This window comes from Mucor mucedo (assembly GCF_025094135.1).
Source record: "Mucor mucedo strain NRRL 3635 chromosome Unknown EV154scaffold_45, whole genome shotgun sequence".
Classification (NCBI taxonomy): domain Eukaryota; kingdom Fungi; phylum Mucoromycota; class Mucoromycetes; order Mucorales; family Mucoraceae; genus Mucor; species Mucor mucedo.
Genome location: NW_026252329.1, coordinates 119,702 through 139,505, shown reverse-complemented (window position 1 = coordinate 139,505; position 19,804 = coordinate 119,702). Strand labels below are relative to the sequence as shown.

The 19,804-nt window shown below is 37.5% G+C and overlaps 4 protein-coding genes across 4 annotated transcripts; 1 reads left to right on the top strand and 3 right to left on the bottom strand.

Moving 5' to 3' along the window:
* Window positions 1-52: 52 nt before the first annotated feature.
* Window positions 53-4,373, bottom strand: EV154DRAFT_588700 (aluminum activated malate transporter-domain-containing protein; the record flags this gene model as incomplete). Its single annotated transcript, XM_051606834.1, has 7 exons — window positions 53-442; window positions 506-950; window positions 1,009-1,144; window positions 1,203-1,330; window positions 1,385-1,410; window positions 1,478-4,259; window positions 4,315-4,373. 7 exons carry the CDS (start codon window positions 4,371-4,373, stop codon window positions 134-136), a joined length of 3,885 nt encoding a protein of 1,294 aa, XP_051457614.1. The 3' UTR covers window positions 53-133.
* A 617-nt stretch (window positions 4,374-4,990) lies between these two features.
* Window positions 4,991-6,879, bottom strand: EV154DRAFT_443381 (P-loop containing nucleoside triphosphate hydrolase protein). Its single transcript, XM_051597020.1, has 5 exons — window positions 6,699-6,879; window positions 6,515-6,640; window positions 6,343-6,447; window positions 6,172-6,281; window positions 4,991-6,101 (listed from the first exon to the last, which is right to left on the bottom strand). Exons 1-5 carry the CDS (start codon window positions 6,828-6,830, stop codon window positions 5,282-5,284), a joined length of 1,293 nt encoding a protein of 430 aa, XP_051457613.1. The 5' UTR covers window positions 6,831-6,879; the 3' UTR covers window positions 4,991-5,281.
* Window positions 6,880-8,452: 1,573 nt separating this feature from the next.
* EV154DRAFT_588699 (uncharacterized protein) lies at window positions 8,453-9,091 on the bottom strand (the record flags this gene model as incomplete). Its single annotated transcript, XM_051606833.1, has 3 exons — window positions 8,453-8,547; window positions 8,615-8,727; window positions 8,826-9,091. 3 exons carry the CDS (start codon window positions 9,089-9,091, stop codon window positions 8,453-8,455), a joined length of 474 nt encoding a protein of 157 aa, XP_051457612.1.
* A 9,522-nt stretch (window positions 9,092-18,613) lies between these two features.
* EV154DRAFT_508969 (uncharacterized protein) lies at window positions 18,614-19,778 on the top strand. Its single transcript, XM_051601564.1, has one exon. It carries the CDS (start codon window positions 18,961-18,963, stop codon window positions 19,732-19,734), a length of 774 nt encoding a protein of 257 aa, XP_051457611.1. The 5' UTR covers window positions 18,614-18,960; the 3' UTR covers window positions 19,735-19,778.
* The last annotated feature ends 26 nt before the right edge of the window (window positions 19,779-19,804 follow it).

Here is a 19,804-nt window from a genome sequence, read left to right as displayed (position 1 = left end):
ACCCTTAAATTGTTTGTATCTTTATAAATTATTTTTTAACAAACGATAAAACCAAAAAATAGAAAACAGGAGTAGGTGATATTATGATCGTTGTAATCATAAGGTAGTGATTTGTACACACCAGACTTGCTATCTATCTTTTGTAATATTTTCTTTTTTTTTCAATGCGCCTTGCTTTCAATGTAAATTTCGATTCGCCCACAATAAACCTGACAAGATCTGTCAAATGTTCAAGCTCTTCTATAATCTCCTCAGTGGTACAGGCCATTGCAAACCATGTTAAGTTGCGATACCTAAGTAGCTTCTCTGGTCTATCATCAATTCGTCTATGGTGTAGCAGTCTTTTTCTTGCCATACGTGAAGAAGGCATGAATGAAGGTAAAGGTATCTTTGCTCTCAACGATGCAGTAAGTGTATAAAAATGTAGTAGTATGGAGGCAACCTAAAGTTGTGTTTTGTTAATATATAGAAATATTGTGTTTTCCTCTAATATTGTTTCGATTACCATATCTCGCCTATAAAGATATTTGTCCATTTTTCTAACAGTGTCTTTTACTTCTGGAGTCATCTTCATTAAACACACTCTTAAACTCACCATACGGTCTAATAAATTATGCACCGAGACCAACATCTCTTTGTAAAAGTCTTTGGGAAACGGCCCCTTTAATCTAGGTTCATGATCGGTGAGTTCCAACAGTTCGTTACAAGTATTTAGCATCTTTTCTAATTTCCGTTCCATTTTCTCCGCTTCTTTAAATTCATCATCAGTTGGATATAATCCTTCATCATGATAGAGAAATGTTCCCATGATATAGGAGTAATAGTCGCCGAGATCTGCAATTGTGTTTGCTAATGTCTTTCGTACAGCTTTACGTGCGATAAATGGCCATACCATCCAATTAAGGATAAGAGCAACTATAAGACCAACAACCAATGTAGTTGCTCTCAGCCTATTACCAAAGCTATAGCATTAAAACCTGCTACTTATATTGATGTATTTTTACTTACCATACTAGCCTAGATATGTCTTGACCAGTAATTGGTGTTACATACTGACTCAAACTGATAACCATATAAGATATAAGAGTAACTATTGACACCTTACTGTACGACGTGGAGAAATGTATGTAAAACAATGGTACAGCTAAAAAAAGGTCTTTAAAACAGATGTAATAAGTTAATGGTAGGCTTGGTAATGTTACCCAAAACGAATGCAAACCCAGAAAGTAAGTATCCACTTGTCGCATCGATTGCCAAAACAGCCCAAGCAATAAAAGTCCCAATTAGCGTTCCGGCTAGTCTCCATAATCCGCTTGACAAAGTACCACCGCTGGTATAAAATTTAGTTGTTAAGAATTAAAATTATCACTATTTGATATTTTACCTGGTAGGACTCATAACAGCAATAACCTAAGTAGGTCGGTTTGGTTAGTATTTATGATATATATATATGTAATTTACCTAGTGTAAAACTTACTGTTAATGCCGCCCATTGTCCACGAATCGTATCGAACCACATTCTATAGGCAGGTATCCAAGCTGGCAATGTTAATACTCCAACCGCAATGGATAACTTAAGAGCAAATCTAAACTCATAATTTTGAATGTATCGAAAAAAAGCCCATACTTGGTAACGAAATTTTATGACAGGTGGTGGCTGTATTGTATCATTACTTTCTTCAGGCGACGGCCCATCCTCTAGTTTGTTTAATGTCAAATTATTGTTAATGGGGTGACTGATTCGACTCTTGTATTTCAAGCTGCCTTTTCTTTTACTTGCATTGTTTTTATTGGTTGCTAGTTTAGCTAATCGGTATTCTTCTTCCATCCGCCTTTGATTTACCTCATCAGGCGTATGTTGTTGAAGATCGCCGAAAGAGTATCCTCCACGATCTTGAACATTCTGATAGGTGCTCGTATAAAACCATTTTTTCCATGACTGCGTTGTCACTTGCGGCATGTACAGACGCTTTTTTTTCTTTTTATTAGGATGTTCCTCGGTTTCTTTCTGTGTCTTTAATTGTATACTTCTAACATCGTTTGCCATACGCTCTAATTCAATCGCTACTTCACGTAAAGAGAAAATAAAGAAAAAGACTAGGAATAATTCCTCGCGAATACCAACATCAAGAGGCTCACCATGTCTTTGAGAAAGATTGATTTTGTAGAGGGCACGCATTCTTTCCTTCTCGCATTTATCAAATTGTACAATTTGTTGTTGCATAGCGTCGGCACAGGTACAAAGAAAATCGACAGGTCTTTTCTTGTCTAAATACTCCTTGCTCTTGAACTTTCTTATTTTGAACGTACGTAATATGTATCTCCAGAAGCTTCTATAATCCGCTTCATCCTCATAAGACAAATCTAGTTGATCGTGCAGACTATCACGAACACAGTCTAAAACAGTAGCACATTCAACAGCAAGTAAAAGCAACGGATCGCGTAATTTTTCAAGATACGCTATCATTAAATTTCTCTCCTTTGACCCAATTTTTTTTTCTGATCGACGGGGAGGTTTCTGTTTGGGAGTAGATAAGCGGGCAAGGTTAAGAAACGATCTGATCGAAGTGGCTGTATTTTGATTAGAATCTGAATATTCTTCTTCTTTCCCGGAGTGCTCATTCCCAGCTGATGAAGAGAAGATGGATTTTATTGACTGAGGGAAACTTTTCCTTTTGTCTGCAGCAATATCCTCTTCCTCGGATTCATGTTTTGACACAACCGTAGCAATTGTTCGTGAGCTGCGAGGTCCTGGTAGTTTTCCTAAAAAAACAGATGGGTATTCAAACCGTATACTCTTTTCTCGCATTGCATGTTCGGCCATCATGGTATCCATATTGTTAGGAACAGAGTTGGGTGATCTGCTAGTAGATGGTTTACTGTTGTCATCTTGCTGACAATTTGAATCTGTTTCATAAGGCCTTGTGTAGGTACCATCTTTCATATAACTCTTAGCAGCTTTCATAGCAGACTTTCTTAAGCTCAATTCTCTGGTCAGAGTGTCATTGGGATGTAACCACGATGACTGTCGTCCTTGATATTCGGCGTTTTCAGCGCTGCTGTATGATTCGGTATGGCTATGGTCCTTTCTTTTCAATTCCAAATAATCATCTGAGTCCTCTTCATCCGTCGTAACTACTGTTTCATCGGCTGTCTTAAACAAAACTTGTTCAGTTCTGAGACTTCCACCCAAAATGCTGAGATGTTTTGTGATTCTATCCAAGGCCTGTCTGATTGGGTTCAAGTCCGAAGAGCATGAGTAAGCGTATGACATTTCATACTTGGCTTCCTTGTAAGCAGAATTAATTTTGATCATACCTAACCGCATTTTTTCTGCAAGATTATCCACAGTTTCGGCAGGCACCTTTTCTGATTGAGGGTCCAAAAAAAACTGTTTTGTAATTGTATCCAGCATTTGCCGAGTGTCAAATAGATTTTGGCTTAATGCGCGACCTAAGCCATCCACCGCTGTTTCTGGCCAAAACAGAAGGTTGACAAATAGTGAAACAAAATTACCTATTAAAAATGTAAGACCATATTGACTCGACAGCTGCAGAGGAATTTCTGTATGACCCACACCAAGTGTTAATGTAAATAACTGAACAACCATAAACTGCAATGAAAAAAAGTGAAGCTTTGGGAATCGCTGTCTTGTTATTTGAGCACCAAAAACACCAATCAATAAAAACAGACAGTTGATACCAGCTCCTGCATTTGATTCAGGATACTTCACGTTATAAGTCGTGGCGGCAGCAACACCTGCTAATCCATAAACTATAGCTACGGCGGCCCCAAGTGCTGATGTAAGGGTTGCGTCAAATTGTGCACCCATTGTTCTTCCTGGATGACTAAATAGGCAACCCGAACAAACAAGAAACGGCGATTTCCCCAAAGCATCGGCTATTGGATGAATAGTACTGAATAATGTAGATATAAAATACGCGATACTGCATTTTAGTATACGACGAATAACCCGACGAGGCGCTCTTTTTTCAATACGATCTATCAAAATCTCCGTTCTTGTTTTAGGTCCCTTTTCGACACGTGTGGTAAAGTTAATACAGTTTTTGTCAGGTCGGTTTGTCGGCATGTGTTTTAAAGGAATAGCGAAGTAGTGATTGTTGTCGGTTACATCAGTCTCCACCTTGCACTCATCGCTCCCACTGCTAGAAGTGGTTTTATCGGTGACGAACTCAATGGGGTTGTTTGAGTTTGGTGAAATGAGATCTGCACTATCGTCAACGGACATATCGAAGAAGCTAATTGAGGATAAGATCAGCATACTGAATATTGAACATTGTACCGACGGGTTACCCTTCTCTTCCCTCTACTGTTGTAGGTAAGTTCTGAAGCATTAAATTGTTGATATCCATTACCAAACAAAGCAGATCAAAGAGATAAGTGGATCCTTATCATGCTGTGCTTTTAAATACCTTACAAATACGTTACACGAAGTCGTTTATTTGACTCTCCGGTGAGTAATGAGAAGTTCCGGAAGGCTTGCCATTCCGGATCTATTGAATAGTGTTTTTACAGTTTACAGTGCGTTCATTCTCAAGTACAACTTAAATCGAAAACAAACTGACTTACCTTTTTATTTAAAATGGGGTCACGGTAATTTTACTATGAAGATAGAACCAGGGCTTTGGATTTCGAGTTTGAAGGCAACTTCCTATTATAAACGGACAGATTTTGAGGAGTACCAGAATAACAAACCTTTGGATGCCGCAATGTCTGAGAACTATAGTACATAGGCTGTAAGTAGTATGAGTAGAATGGATACTGAGAAGGTGTTTAAAAAATAAAAGCCGCCCCACCCAAAACATTTCAAAGTAACGGTCAGCATTACCTTAATTGTATAAGAAAGACACCGGTCATGGTGGACAGATACTCGGAATTGGAAGACTTTTATCTTATTATGGATACTGCTGCAAACTGTTCAACAGGCGAAGTAAGCCAGATGGTCGAAAATATAAACAAAAGATATAAACGCGCATATCTTCCTCTGTAGAATCGGGTTGCATTAAGCAGATCTGTGCTACAGTTAAGCATAAAGTAAAGCGTAGTCAGCTTATGGAGTTTAAAACAGTCCCTCAAAGGGTAACGAAAACCTGTTATAATGTCCCCCAATCTCACCATTGCAAAAACTACTTAAACAAAGTCCCTATTTGTCCATTAACTTCACAGTGTGTTCAAAATTAATTTTGAAAATTATTCCATTTGAGAGTAGACGTACGGTGTCGATTTTTTTTTTTATATATGTATATGTACCGAGATTTATTTAAGCGTAGTATTGTAATGTCATCTTCTTCTTGGCCTGAACCTCTTGGATAGCCTCCATGAAATCTTCATGAAGGATCTCTAAGGCCCCACGACGTAAAGCAAGCATACCACTTTCTACACAAATAGCCTTACACTGAGCACCGTTAAATTCATCACAACATCTGGATAATTCTTCAAAATTGACATCTTTGCTGACATTCATTTTTCTGGAATGAATTTGGATAATACGAGCTCTTGCTTCTTCATTGGGTAATGGGAATTCGATTTTACGATCCAAACGACCCGAACGCAACAATGCAGGATCCAAAATATCAATACGATTTGTAGCGGCAATAACTTTAATACGGTCATCTGAAGAGAAACCATCCAATTGATTTAATAATTCCAACATGGTACGTTGAACTTCACGATCACCAGATTTCTCAGAATCAAAACGCTTAGTACCAATGGCATCCAACTCATCAATAAAAATAATTGTGGGTGATTTCTCTTTAGCCAATTCAAAAGCATCACGAACCAATTTAGCACCATCACCAATAAACATTTGCACTAATTGAGGACCAGCCAATTTCAAGTATGTAGAATTGGTTTGTGCGGCACAGGCTCTTGCTAATAATGTCTTACCGGTACCAGGAGGCCCGTACATCAAGACACCCTTAGGAGGTTTAATACCAAGATTCTTGAATCTATCCGCATGTGTCATTGGTAAAACTACAGCTTCAACTAATTCTTCAATTTGCTTATCCAAACCACCAATATCGTTATAATCTTCTGTGGGTTTCTCGTCGACTTCCATAGCCTTTACTCGAGAATCGTATCTGTTAAAGAAGAGTGTTATTTCTATTCCTTTCGTTTTTTTCTAAAAAAAACATGTTTATAATAACATACTCTGCAGGTAAGGTATCGAGAATTAAGAAACTATCCTTGTTGACACCAATTAGATCTCCAGGTTTTAAAGCATCAGCATCAACTAAACCGATCAGGGGTAAGAAGATTGTCTAAATATGTATGCTAATTAGCCCAATTGAAACACGTAAAACGACTTGACAAGGTGCTTACCTGACGCGTAGAGGTTTTGATGACTGCACACTTTCCCTTTCTTTGGGAATTTAAATCAACATTGGCACCATCCTCTTCATCCTCCTCTGGATCAACATCAAGTAACTAAAGGTTGTAAATAGAAAGTTTTTTAGAATCAACACGTTTTTTTCATAGCCCATCGCCACTTTACCTCCACGACGTTACCAACAAGATAAGGTAATTGTTTATTCATTTTAATCTTTTCTTTGTTGTCCTTAATTCTTTCTTTCATGGCATTTTGCTCGTGTTGAATTCGAACGATTTCGGATTTCATTACCTTTTCAAGCTAATAAGTATCGCTTGTAGACAGACAGTTTATTACAAATTTATGTTACCTTGATGTCGTTTTCTAATAATCTGGTTCTGTTATTTACTTCTTCAGGAGCTAAACGAAGAATGTCTTGTCCTACATCATCCTCTTCTTCTGGTTGGTTGTCCCAAAGTGACTTATCTTCTAAGGTGGCCATTATAGTTTTTAAATTTATAGAAAAGAAGAAAGATTAAGAAGTGACAAATATCAAGGGAATACGTAATGAGGATTCAATGTCCGAATGTGCTTCTTTGAATAACATGGCAACAGTCACGCCCTAATGGTTTTTGCTTTTATTTCACCTTGACTATCTCAAAAGCCAGCCTTTAGTAAGCCTTTAGTTTGATTCTGAAGAGTCTTATAAAATCTGGTTTGCTAACGTTTCTTTACTCCAGGCTCATTGGATCACTCCCTAATTCAAGCCAAAACAATCATAATGCCAAGGCTGTTGAAAACTTGTCTAAGGATGCTTTGAAAACTATGCGCTGACTAAGGGAACGCTTTACCTTCACTGGCCACTCAAAAAGCAAGGCAATCAAAACAACAGGTAGCTTCTAACTCAAGCGATAATACTATGATTTAGAAAAAGAGAGTAGGTAAAAAAGCTTCCTTTAAAGTAAACTGTTCTGTTAAAAATGCATATTAATTGATCGTTTTGTTAGCCTGACTTGTCTGAAACGATTAGTAGTAGTCAAGATTCTCTGCTCTTGGAACTTGAAACATTGTAAGTACTACACCAACAATTAAAACACTAGACATCTCTATCAACGCTCTCTAATTTTAGATCAAATACGCAAAACAAAACAAAATTAATTCTTCTTCACAAGATGATGACTTGATCGTGAGGTGACAAATACGACTACTATTCGCTGGGCTTTGGAAGAATAGAGGACGTTAGTCATGATATCTTTTTTGGAGCTTGATTGCAACCCAACTGTCGTGACCCCCCTGGCCTGAGGCTCGATTGTTTCATTTAACAACCAGGCGGATGGCCTTGCGTAAGAAAAAGATATAGTGAAGAAGTAAAAGGGAAAGAAAGGCAGGAAAGCTATGACTTGATCGTGAGGTGACAAATATGACCTCTATTCGCTGGGCTTTGGAAGAATAAAGGACGTTAGTCATAGAGGAATTATCCTAGCTTGATTGCAACCCAACTGTCGTGACCCCCCTGGCCTGAGGCTCGATTGTTTAATTTAACAACCAGGCGGATGGCCTTGCAAAAGATATCCTTTCGCTTCCCATCAAATCCTTTCTTTCCCTTATCTTTTAAAAGATAAGTATTATTGCATATTGCACAATACAATAGTGTATTAATTTATATTTTGTTTAAGTTATACTCCTGTATGGCTCTCCTATCAATAAAACCCAAGCATTCAAAATTTGGGATAATTATATTGGTGTATCACAAGACTGTCTCACTACTTTATTGTAAATACGGAACACATAATAATCACCGACTTAACGAACATAACATATATATATATATATACAAAAGCAAATTAAGCATTTAATAAAGGATTATCTTATGTTTGATTGATATGATTGAATAACAGAGATTGGATACCATAAAAATCTCTTCTTTTATTGGAAAAGTTACAAATCGCTACAGAATCTTATGGTCTGGCTCATTTGGGAGCTACATTTAGCTGTTATTTTTCTTAAAATATTGATCGAAAAAAACTCAGACTCTTTGGGTCAAATTCTTATAAATAAAATGTTTACATGTTGAAAATCAGATTGTTCTTGGGATATTCATAGTGCTTTATTTATAAAAAAAAATCAATAATGCTCAGGTGAGCTGAACGGGCCGTATAAAGACATTCCAGCCGAATGTTTTCTTTCAGTCAACTTTACAGGTTGAGGGTTGACATAATCTGTCAAGATTACAGGAAGCCAGTGAAATAATTTTTATAAATTTGATCTGAAGTCAGGCAGGATTACCCACTCTTTTTTGATTATTTGATGCTCTTCCTTGACCTTGTTCAGGTTTTCGACTAAATCTTCTAATTTTCCTTTCAAATTCCAAAGGAATTGTATCAAAGGGACAATGGAATCTTTTTTGGAAAAGTTATCGTCGACCTCGATTTTCTCCTCCCTCCACAACTCATAAATACCACCTTCTAAAAAGCGTAAAGACCATAGTTAAATGTACTTGTTGGCAGCCTGCACGAAAAAAACCTTGACATCGTAAAAAGATTGGATATTTGCAAACTTGTATGTACTGGCAATTTCCTTAAGCATGGCTAACAAGCCGTACATTCCTTTGTGATTGTCATAGTCGATTTTGGTGGTGTTGGTGTTCTTGTATGGGCCAGATGTTTCAAGAAGTAAGACTTCAAGCTGCTCATAGTCAAACAACTTGAAAAGGGCGTCAGCAAGGTAGTCCCTTTCGCCTTCGTCTTTCTGGACTTTTCTCATTGCGAATGTGCTAAACGCACATACAATAAAAATCATCGGTAATCCAAAATTATATAAATTGTCCAAATTTGGAACTCTGACACATTGAATACAATGGAAGAGCCGATAGAAAATATTATTAGAAATCATTGAAGCAATCTGTCGGCGACAAGCGTACCCTTGAATTCATGTAGAATTCAACAGTCAAGATAAATTTATGGACTAGCAATTCTAATAACAGTCAGCTTTCAAAAGAGTATAAATAGACCCCATTATTTCATAGTTAAAACTTCAGTCAAATAAAGTAACAAGGACTTATAATCGTACCTATCGTACCATTGTTTTTTTTATATACTTTATATTTTTTTATCAAATCAGAAGTAATTGATTTGTAACATTTTTTACGATTATCCTGAATTTTTTTGAAGATGACTCTTGAAGAAAAAGGAAAATCCAGAGCAGAGGGGACAGACAAGTCGGCCGAAATGAACACGGGAGATCCCATGGAAGGGATTGAAGTAGTCAATGAAATCACGTCTGCTGTCAAGGAAGTACAAATTTACAACACTCCACCTAAAACAACAAAGGGAAAGGAGGTAACAATTAAACAACGTATGCAGAGCTACAAGGAGTACCAAGTAAAGATTCGTGATCGTATGATGAACTTAATGGACATCCAGCCAGCATCTTCTTTAATCGAAAAGGAAATCAACGAACATCGGTTAAAACTTGAGGAGGTGACAAATCGGATTTTAACTTTGGAGAGGAGTATGAACCTAGTAGAAACACCAAAAGGAACAAGTGAATCTAAGTGGGCCAGACAGGACAAACAACGCATCAGATCCAGCGAAATCCCAAAATTACAATTAACAACATTAAATGAGCATCCATATCCTACAAAAGAGAAGTACAACTCAATCGACCACTTTATCCACGAGTTTGAAACAACCATCGGAATTTACGCGAAGATAGAAGAAATGTGGAAAGATTCAATTCAAGTAGCAGTACCATTCCTATATAAGACGTGGCTCAAGGAATCAGTATTAACATGCGAATCTTGGGAGAAAGCTAGAGAAGTTATTATGAAGAAGTTTGGGGACTTCCAGTCCAAGGATATGAACAGCTTACGCTTATTTGACTTACACATGAAGCCGCACCAATCCATCGTACAGTACACCAATGAATTCATCAACCTTGCTGCTGCCGCTGACATCCAGAAAGATGACAAGATGATAGTGCTCCTATTTAGATCACACTTGTATGAGCCATGTAAACCATTGATATTTTCGTCCATGGAGGGTAAGCGTCTGGTGGACGAGGAGTATGAGTTCACTATTGACAAGATATGTGACATCGGCCGGGAGATCTTTGGGGATGAACCAGTTGGGGAAAGTGCTCGTTTGGTGACAAATAAGGTAAATTCACCGGTAAAACGTCGACGTGATGATGCATCAGTAGAATGGCAACAGTATGGGGTGAAGAAAACTAAAGGATGTCCAAAACATGGGGGTGAAAAGGCTAACCACACTGTCGAAGAATGTCGAAGTCAAGACGTAAAGAAGAATAGATTTTTGGGCAATAAGAACATTCCATTCAAGGCCACGGGTAACAACATGAAGGGACAACCCTGCCGGTACTGTAAAAAGGAATGGAACCATGGTCACACCTGTAAAGAATATTATGAACACAAGAATAACCGTACTGTTTTGGCTCTTCGTCGGGAGGACGATGAAGATGATCAAGGGCCAAAGACCTCAAATATCAAAGAGGCTATGGAAATAGATGCGTATGAATGTAAGTATAATATGCAAAGGAAAGAAAGAAATCCATTAAAATTGACATTGACTCCTATCATTATTAGAGAGCAAAAAGTAATAGCAAGAATAGACACGGGATCGGATATCTCATGCATAAATAAATCAATTTTAGACAGTAAATTCAATAAAGAAATAAAAATTTCCAAAATAAATGGGTCTCTTAATTATCTTTCACTTGACAATAATAAGAAAAATATTAAAGTAAAACGAATTGGAATAACAGAACCTTTAAGAGTTCGTTATATTAATGATTTAAATTTCGATTTTGCTTTTGAAGTAGTAGAGTTCAGCAGTGTAATGGAATCCCAATTTGATGTATTATTAGGTCTCGATATCTTGAGTAAATTACGGATATCATTGTCGGGAGTTGCCTATTGTTACCCCGATGAGGAAAGAACAGAAGCACAATTTCGGAATGTAAACTTTGACACGCAGAACAAATATGATCCGGAAAATGCTAATTATGGTACGGACAAGGAGCGAAAGATATTTTTAGAAGAAATACATGGGGCCACCGAGGCAAATAAAAATATACCGAAAGGATCGTTTTGCACGATGCCTGAGGCACTCATTCGCATCCCTCTAAAAACACAAACAGATAACATGTATATCAAGCAGTATCCATTAGTGTACCATCAAATACCAGAAATACAAAGACAGATTAATGAATGGGTAAATGAGGGGATAGTATACGAAAGCATGCCCAGCTCGAAGTATAACACACCATTATTAGCTGTAGGAAAAAAGGATGACCAAACTGGGCAATTAACCAAAATAAGAGTGTGTATGGACCTTCGAAGAATCAATTCCAATATTGATGACTCTAAAACGGACAAATATGTGATCCCGGATATGGAACAAATGTTTGCCGAAGTAAGTGCACCGGGAAGAGTCTACACGAAAATTGATTTAAAGAATGCGTATTTTTCATTTCCAGTTGACAGTGAATCACAAGAAATCTTAAGCTTTACATTCAAAAATAAGACTTACAGATGGAAAGGATGCTGCTTTGGATTATCATTCATATCACAACAATACTCACGAGTAATTGCGCAACTTTTCCAAGGGATGGAAGGCGTACGAAATTACATCGATGATCTGTGCATATATTCGGCGCCAGAAGATCACGCGGAAATTGTTAAGGCTGTAATTGAGAAATTAACCTCGGTTAATCTTCGCATCAACTTTGACAAGTGCTCGTTTCTTCAAACTTCGATATATTTGCTAGGATTTATTGTTGGCCCCGGAATCAAAAAAATTGATACGAGGCGATTGTGCAATATTGACGACTGGAAAACACCCAGAAATAGTCGTGACGTTAGACATATTATGGGCATTGTATCACATCTGAGAGAGTTCGTTCCCTTAATGGGAAGAATATCCTATTCAATCAACGCACTCCGGAACTGTAGTGAAAAGAATAAGCCATTTATATGGACTACACAACAAGACGAGGCATTGAAATCGCTGAAAACATGGCTTACATCCAGTACGATTTTGCACACCATCGACATGACCAAGCGTATATATATAGAAACTGATGCATCACATTATGCGTATGGAGTATTAATCTCGCAACGCGATGAGCTCGGCAGATCTCTATACATTACATTTGCCAGTAAAACGTTTGGCAAACATGAAATGGCATGGTCCGTAAATCGAAAGGAAACATATGCAATTGTATATGCCTTTCAGAAATACAGGTCCATTCTTTGGGGACACCCTGACATCGTTGTATTAACTGATCACAGAAGCCTGGTATTCATGAACACAGCTACGCACTTGTGCCGAACGCTGCAAAATTACATGGACATTCTCAGTGAATTCAAATATCGAGTCGAGTATATCCCAGGATTTTCCAACACATTTCCTGATATATTAAGTCGCTTATACCCCCCAGAAGTCGAGGATCAAATTTTGAGGGAGGATGAAGAGAAGAAAATTATGAAGTTAGAACGTATGATCTTACAAAGAAGACTACCGACTGATAAGATCAATCAAAAGATTGCAAAAGATCAATTCATTCATAAAAAAGAAATATACAGTAAAGATGAAAATTTGAACGTATTAGCTGTAAGACTAAACAGTAAAGAATACAAAGAAACAACAACTGAATACATAGCTCCACCCATAAATGAAAGAAGTAAATTATTAAGTGAAACTCATGCAATGGGACACTTTGGATCAGAAAGTATGGTACAACAATTACATGCTCAAGGTATACACTGGAATGGTATATTTAAAGACAGTAAAGAATACGTACAAACATGCATCGATTGTGCACGAAACAACATTGCAAAGAAAGGTTATCATCCATTGAGACCTGTGGTCAGTGCAGATCCATTTACATTCTTAGCTCTTGATTTAGCAGGTCCATTTTCCGTTACAGAGAATAATAACATATATATCCTGGTAATGGTCGACTTATGCACCAAGTACATAATTGCAAGACCACTGAAAAATAAACAAAGTAACACAGTGGCAAAGGCGATAATGAATGTACTAGGAGACTATGGCATACCAATAAATCTTATGTGGGTAACAGACAACGGCCGCGATTTCTCGAATGCTTTGATGAACTCGATCACAAATGCATTAGGTATTGAACATCGTTTTTCGACACCATATCATCCAAGGGGAAATGGTGCAGCAGAAAATGCCGTAAAGGTGATCGTTTCCACACTCCGCAAATTATTAGGCAATGACACGAATAAATGGGATGAAATGTTACCCATCGCACAATTATGCTGCAATTATAAAATACGTAATCGAACCGCTAGTAGCCCATTTTCATTGATGTATGCGAGACAGTTGACAACTCCCAAAGATTACACTGATCCGTCCAGAACAATCCCAAGAAAATTGGCGACAGAAGAGGATTTGATCAAACGAGCTGAAATAATGGCATCGGTTGTATTTCCCGCTATTGAAGAAAGAACACGAAAAATAGTTGAGGAACAAAGTAAGAAGTTTAACAAAAAGCATTACCTCATTGACATTCCTAACGACACAACCGTTATGGTAAAGTTACCAAATAGAGCAACCAAGTTATCACCGCTATACGAGGGACCATTTACAGTTGTACGAAAGACAATGGGTGGCACTTATGTATTGAAGGATGAAATGAACGAGTTGTTACATCGTGATTATGTTCCGTCAGAGTTGAAAATTGTAAATATTGACGAGTCAGGAATAGAAGACGAGTTATTCGAAGTTGACGAGATTCGTGATCACAGAGAAGACAAAGAAGGCAATCGCGAATATTTAGTAAAGTGGAAAGGTTACGGAGAGCGAGAGAACTCATGGTTACAAGCATCAGCATTCTCATCGCCAGACACGATCCGCAAATATTGGGTAAAAGTACGTGAGCTTGAAAGACTAGAACAAGAAAGAAAGAATGAGTTAGTTCAACGCTCAGAGAAAGTTAGCAAACGACAAGAAAAGCATACAAAGATTATAACTGATAACAAAAGAAATACAAGATCTAATAAGGAGACAATACATAAAGAACTTCCCGCTAAGAAAAGACGTAGCAATCGAGATAGATAAATTTTTAAAAAAAAAAAAAAAATATGTAAATAGATATACCCACAGGAACAAGTCACAAAAATATGCATACAAAAAAAAAAAAAAAAAAAAAAAAAAATCATGTAGCTAGGATGAGGACATACTATGAAAAATGCTGAAATAGGAAGCATACCTATCATCGATCAACTAACGTTGAATCTAGAGGGAGGACATGTGCTAAACGCACATACAATAAAAATCATCGGTAATCCAAAATTATATAAATTGTCCAAATTTGGAACTCTGACACATTGAATACAATGGAAGAGCCGATAGAAAATATTATTAGAAATCATTGAAGCAATCTGTCGGCGACAAGCGTACCCTTGAATTCATGTAGAATTCAACAGTCAAGATAAATTTATGGACTAGCAATTCTAATAACAGTCAGCTTTCAAAAGAGTATAAATAGACCCCATTATTTCATAGTTAAAACTTCAGTCAAATAAAGTAACAAGGACTTATAATCGTACCTATCGTACCATTGTTTTTTTTATATACTTTATATTTTTTTATCAAATCAGAAGTAATTGATTTGTAACAGCGAAAAGCGCAATTTCCCCAGGAGAGAATCCGCGTGGCGTTTTCCCACAGAAGGATTCGGATGCTTTCATGGGAACTTTTATTCTATAAACTTTTGTGCGTCCTTGTTAATTTTTCCACGTCTCTTTTAGAAATTATATGACTTACAGCAACTTTGGCCATGACCAGCCAGTCAGCCGACCTGATCACACCAATGTACAGTGTAATCCCAGCTATTTACAGTCCACCCATCGACTGAGTGTCCAAACCCCAAGAACTCAATCTAGGAGAGCACTGTCTTATAGCAAAGACTAGCCGTAGCAATAATTGCAATGTATCCTGTTAAAAAAAAAGAACATATAATTTAGTGTTTCCTGAAAAAACAAAAGTCATTAAAACTCACCCTTTTACCACATCAATTACTTTCATTAAAAAAAGGAAAACGAAAAGATAGAAGAATTTTAAGGGAAAAGAAAAAGGAAAAAAAAAGTGTGTAAACGAGTCTTATGTAAAACTGATAAACAAGAGCTTATGTCAGAATGATTTAATTGCTTATTTGATCATCCGAAGTGTTTGGGTCTTTACTTAAAATAGAAACACTTACAAAAACCCCAGCCAAGTCGAACTTTGTTGTCTATCAGCGTTTCAGTAGTAGCTTGTGATAACAATGAAAACAAACATCGATCATCAATAGACGTAAAAAAAAAAATCTTAGACCTTCACGTGATTCTATAAAACCGGTTTCGAAAAGAGAGGGTCATCGAACTTTCAAACCACGCTCAGGACGACCAAAAATTATGCCAGAAAGAGAAAAATGCCTCCTTGAAACCTCTGTTCGTCGTAGGCCATTCAAACCTGTCAACCATTTATCAGTGATGTGTGGTATAATTCAGTGCGTGAACAATCAGAAAATCACTTGCCTTGAGAGGTTTATTCACGTAAATTTGCTTAGAAGCCCTTTTTGGCAACTCGAAGCAAACTTAAGCGAAAGCGTTGAGTTCATAACAAGCTAAAATGAACGAATATGGACTGGAGGAGGGTAGTTTGGTCAGATGAGTTACGGTCTACTTTGTGTCATAAGATGGAGGTGCCAGAGTAATTTGGAAGAAAAGGAAAGGACTTACCGTAAAGTTCGTTCTACTAACATTTAAATTTGGCAAAGGTTCGATCATGGTTTGGGATATTTCTGGGCGGGAGGATTGGGTCCTTAGGTAACAATGCATGGTGATGTTAATCAGGATAAATATTTCCAGTGTTTATCGGGTAACTTTCTTCCTTGGCTCGAAAAACTTTTACATGAACATAACCATGACTTTGTATTCCAAGAAGATGGCGCTTCCTGTCACACTACTAGAAACGGAAGGTCGGTATCAAGAGATTTGAGTACTGGCCTGCTCAAAGACCTAATCTGGACCCTCTGGTATATCCTAGGAAAGAAAGTTAGTAAGAGAAGACATCTTTGCAATAATTTGAAGCGGTTGGAGGTTGTAATTTATAAAGAATGGCAAAAAATTGACTTGAATGTCCTCGAAAGGCTTATAGCTAATATGCCCGATCGGTGTATGGCTGTAAAAAGAAAACCTGTGAATAACATACAAAATATTTAAAACCCACATATAATAAAGTTATTTTTTTAATTATGCCTATGTAATACATATATAAAGCTGTTTGGAAGTTTTATTATTATGAAGCGTATACATTTACGAATTCCCTTTTGACATTTTAGCATAAAAAGATCCCCTTAATTTTTTGCGCGGAGTTTCATACCAAGGAATACATATGCTAAGCATTTGGATGGCACAGCCAAGAGTCATCTAAGGTATATCCTTTTTCTGGTAATCAAAACCATTATGTAAACAGCGTGGTTGATGCTGCTTCGGTGGAGGAATTTGATACGGCTTTTCCATCTTTCCATCCTAACATCAGTCACTCCAACACTGATTTCAAAAATATTGGTTGAAATTTCTTGGCGGGTCTACTATCGATGATAGCGATATTCTTTGGTGGTTAGTTGAATACTGCGCGCGCTAGGAGTTTAAAATTATTGAATACCATCTCAGTACACTATTTCCCGAAATTATTGGCGCACTTTTCGAAAAAAATTAGGCTCATTGAGAGAAAAAAAATTGCTTCAAAGTCCGAAATAAAATAGGTTTATTTACAAAAATAAAATTGGTTCAGATATATAAAAAAAAAGGCTTAAAAATTCTTAATAAAATGGAACAGATTGAGGGTGAGCCAAGTGCACCAAATTGTGAATGCATTATAAAGGTTTACGCTCGATACAATCGCTGAACTTGGAGACAGAATACCTACAGAATCCTTTCAAATCACTCAAGAGAACTCTGTTGCAGGCATCTTGGATTCTGGAGGTCAAGGTTTCTTCACTTAAAAGCGTCTCTCTTTTGAGCTTACTCTTACACACTGACCAAAATTGTTCAATGGGATTGAGCTCAGGTGAATAGGGCGGAAGATAAATGCAACCGTAACCCCTGCCCTCAATATACAGCTGTATATCCTTATTTGTATGAATGGGTGCATTATCCATAATGATGTAATGCCCCTTAAACTCGTCATGCTGGTCCATAACATCCAATGTACTGGCAATAAAGTTAAAGTAGTGGCCTGTAACAGTACCACCTCTCCCTTTCACATTGGCAGAATTCACTACACCCCCATTTGCTTTCCTTTTCTTTTGAGGAGCTACCGCTTTTGGACGCTTAACTCGCATATTTACAACGCCGAGACTAGATACAGCACCAAGTATAGTTGTCATTCTAGCTCTTGTTTTTGGAACCTGGACAACTGCTCTAGTACCTTTTTTTGACCAAGCAAAAGAGCGTTTCATGTTGATATGAAATGCTGCTTCATCCACAAATACACAATTGCTCATATAATCCATGTCAGTGTCCTGCCATTTCTTGACCCATTCATATCTTTCCTCAAGTTTTGCTGGGCTATTTCGTTCCACTGAATGAAAATGTGCTCTTTTCAAACTGATGTTGCACTTTTCGGTCACAAATCTATGCAAACCAGACTTAGAAATGTCAAGATCAATAAACTGAGTCGTCAAGCTTTCCATCATTTCGTCCAGCACAATATCAGGCTTGTTGTCAATCAGCTCAGTCAAATATCCTTTATGTTCATCATTGAAAACAGTTGGTCTTCCTGCTGGTCTACCGCTGCCAGGTTTTCTTCCTGTTACTTCGACATTGTTGTTCTCTTCTTCTTTTTTAAGCCAGTTGCGAGCAGTCGTGGGAGGTATATTTAATTTTGATGCGGCACTACGAACGCTACATCCTTTTTCATAAATTAAAAAAAAAAGAGCTTCCTTGTCCTCATCCTTGTAAGATCTATAAGTTACCGCATTACCCCCTTTATCGGTAGCTATTTGAGAAGGACTTGCCTCAATTATCTCTCGTTTAGGTGCCTTGCGTTGTTTGGGAGCTTTCTCGGTTGGCTTCAGATCGAGATATTGTCTATATTCAGTTATCTCGCCCAAAGGAAAAAGGTCGTCGTCGACCTCCATGTCAAGAACTGCTACTTCATTTCCAGTGTCATCGTGTAATCGTCCTGTACCACCGTCATGCAAAAAGGTGTTCATTTTAATAAAAAGAAAGATCTAATTTTGCGCTAACATTTAATATTTTTTTGGGCTAATTTTTTCTATTTTTTTGAGCCTAAGCATTTTTATTTATGGGTCAAATTTTGATTTGTCAATGAACCTATTTTATTTCGGACTTTGAAGCAATTTTTTTTCTCTCAATGAGCCTAATTTTTTTCGAAAAGTGCGCCAATAATTTCGGGAAATAGTGTAAATCAGTACAATAAGTGCACTGATTGAAAATCATACGCTTAAGTATTTCAAATCTTCTGGTAGATTTGCTAGAGCGATCTACGTCACTAAGCGGTTCTGAAGAAGACAAACAGCACGGGAAACACCAAACAAGAAATCGTGGTTTGGGGGACAGATTTATCGATTTTATGAATCAAGAAGGCAAAAAAAAAAAGGATATTCGCCCTTTTAGCCCACTTGCTCATTTCATCATTCGTTGTAGAAACGGAGTTTCTGGTCGCCCTGATGTGCCTAAGAACATATATACTGAGCATTTGGACTGGCACAATCAAGAGCCATCCAAAGTATATCCTTTTTCTGGTAATCAAAACGATTACATAGACAGCGTGGTTGATGCTGCTTCGGTCGAGGAATTCAAAGGCCTCATAAACAAAAGAAACGACAGCTCTGATGAATACAATTTCATCCATGCCATTTTTTCGCGAATGAAAAAAGTTTACACGGCCAAAGTACCAATGACAACATCCAAGTCAACTTTTAATTACTACTTGGTACACCCTTTGTTGAAGCTGGTGTCTGAATTTCTCTCCGAAAAAACACCATGTGGATTCTTTCCAGAAGAAATTGCACTTCATGCCATGAGAAAAGTCCAGAAAGAGGAAGGCAAAAGGGACTACCTGGCTGACGCCCTTTATAAGTTGCTTGACTATAAGCAACTTGAAGCCTTGCTCCTGGAAACATCAGGCCCATACAAGAACAACAACGCCACCAAAATCGACTTTGACAACCACAAAGGAATGTATGACTTGTTGGCCATGCTTAAGGAAATTGCCACCACACACCAATACGCAAGAATTGAAAGTTTTTTCAAGTTGAAAGTGTATTCTCCATCATGTCTTCCAATCCCCCTTTCAAATCCCTTCCATATTCTCTTTCGTGTTCCCTTTCAAATTCCAGGGTAAATTGTATTATTGGAACAACAGAATCCTTATTGTTAAAGGCGTCCTTGACTTCGACTTTTTCCTCCCTCGA

Coding starts and splice junctions, on each gene's coding strand:
- EV154DRAFT_443381 (XM_051597020.1), bottom strand. CDS start 6,830: ATGGCCACCTTAGAAGATAAGTCACTTTGGGACAACCAACCAGAAGAA. Junction 6,641..6,698: donor TATTAGAAAACGACATCAAG/GTAACATAAATT, acceptor TAGCTTGAAAAG/GTAATGAAATCCGAAATCGT. Junction 6,282..6,342: donor TCAAAACCTCTACGCGTCAG/GTAAGCACCTTG, acceptor ATACATATTTAG/ACAATCTTCTTACCCCTGAT.
- EV154DRAFT_508969 (XM_051601564.1), top strand. CDS start 18,961: ATGAATCAAGAAGGCAAAAAAAAAAAGGATATTCGCCCTTTTAGCCCA.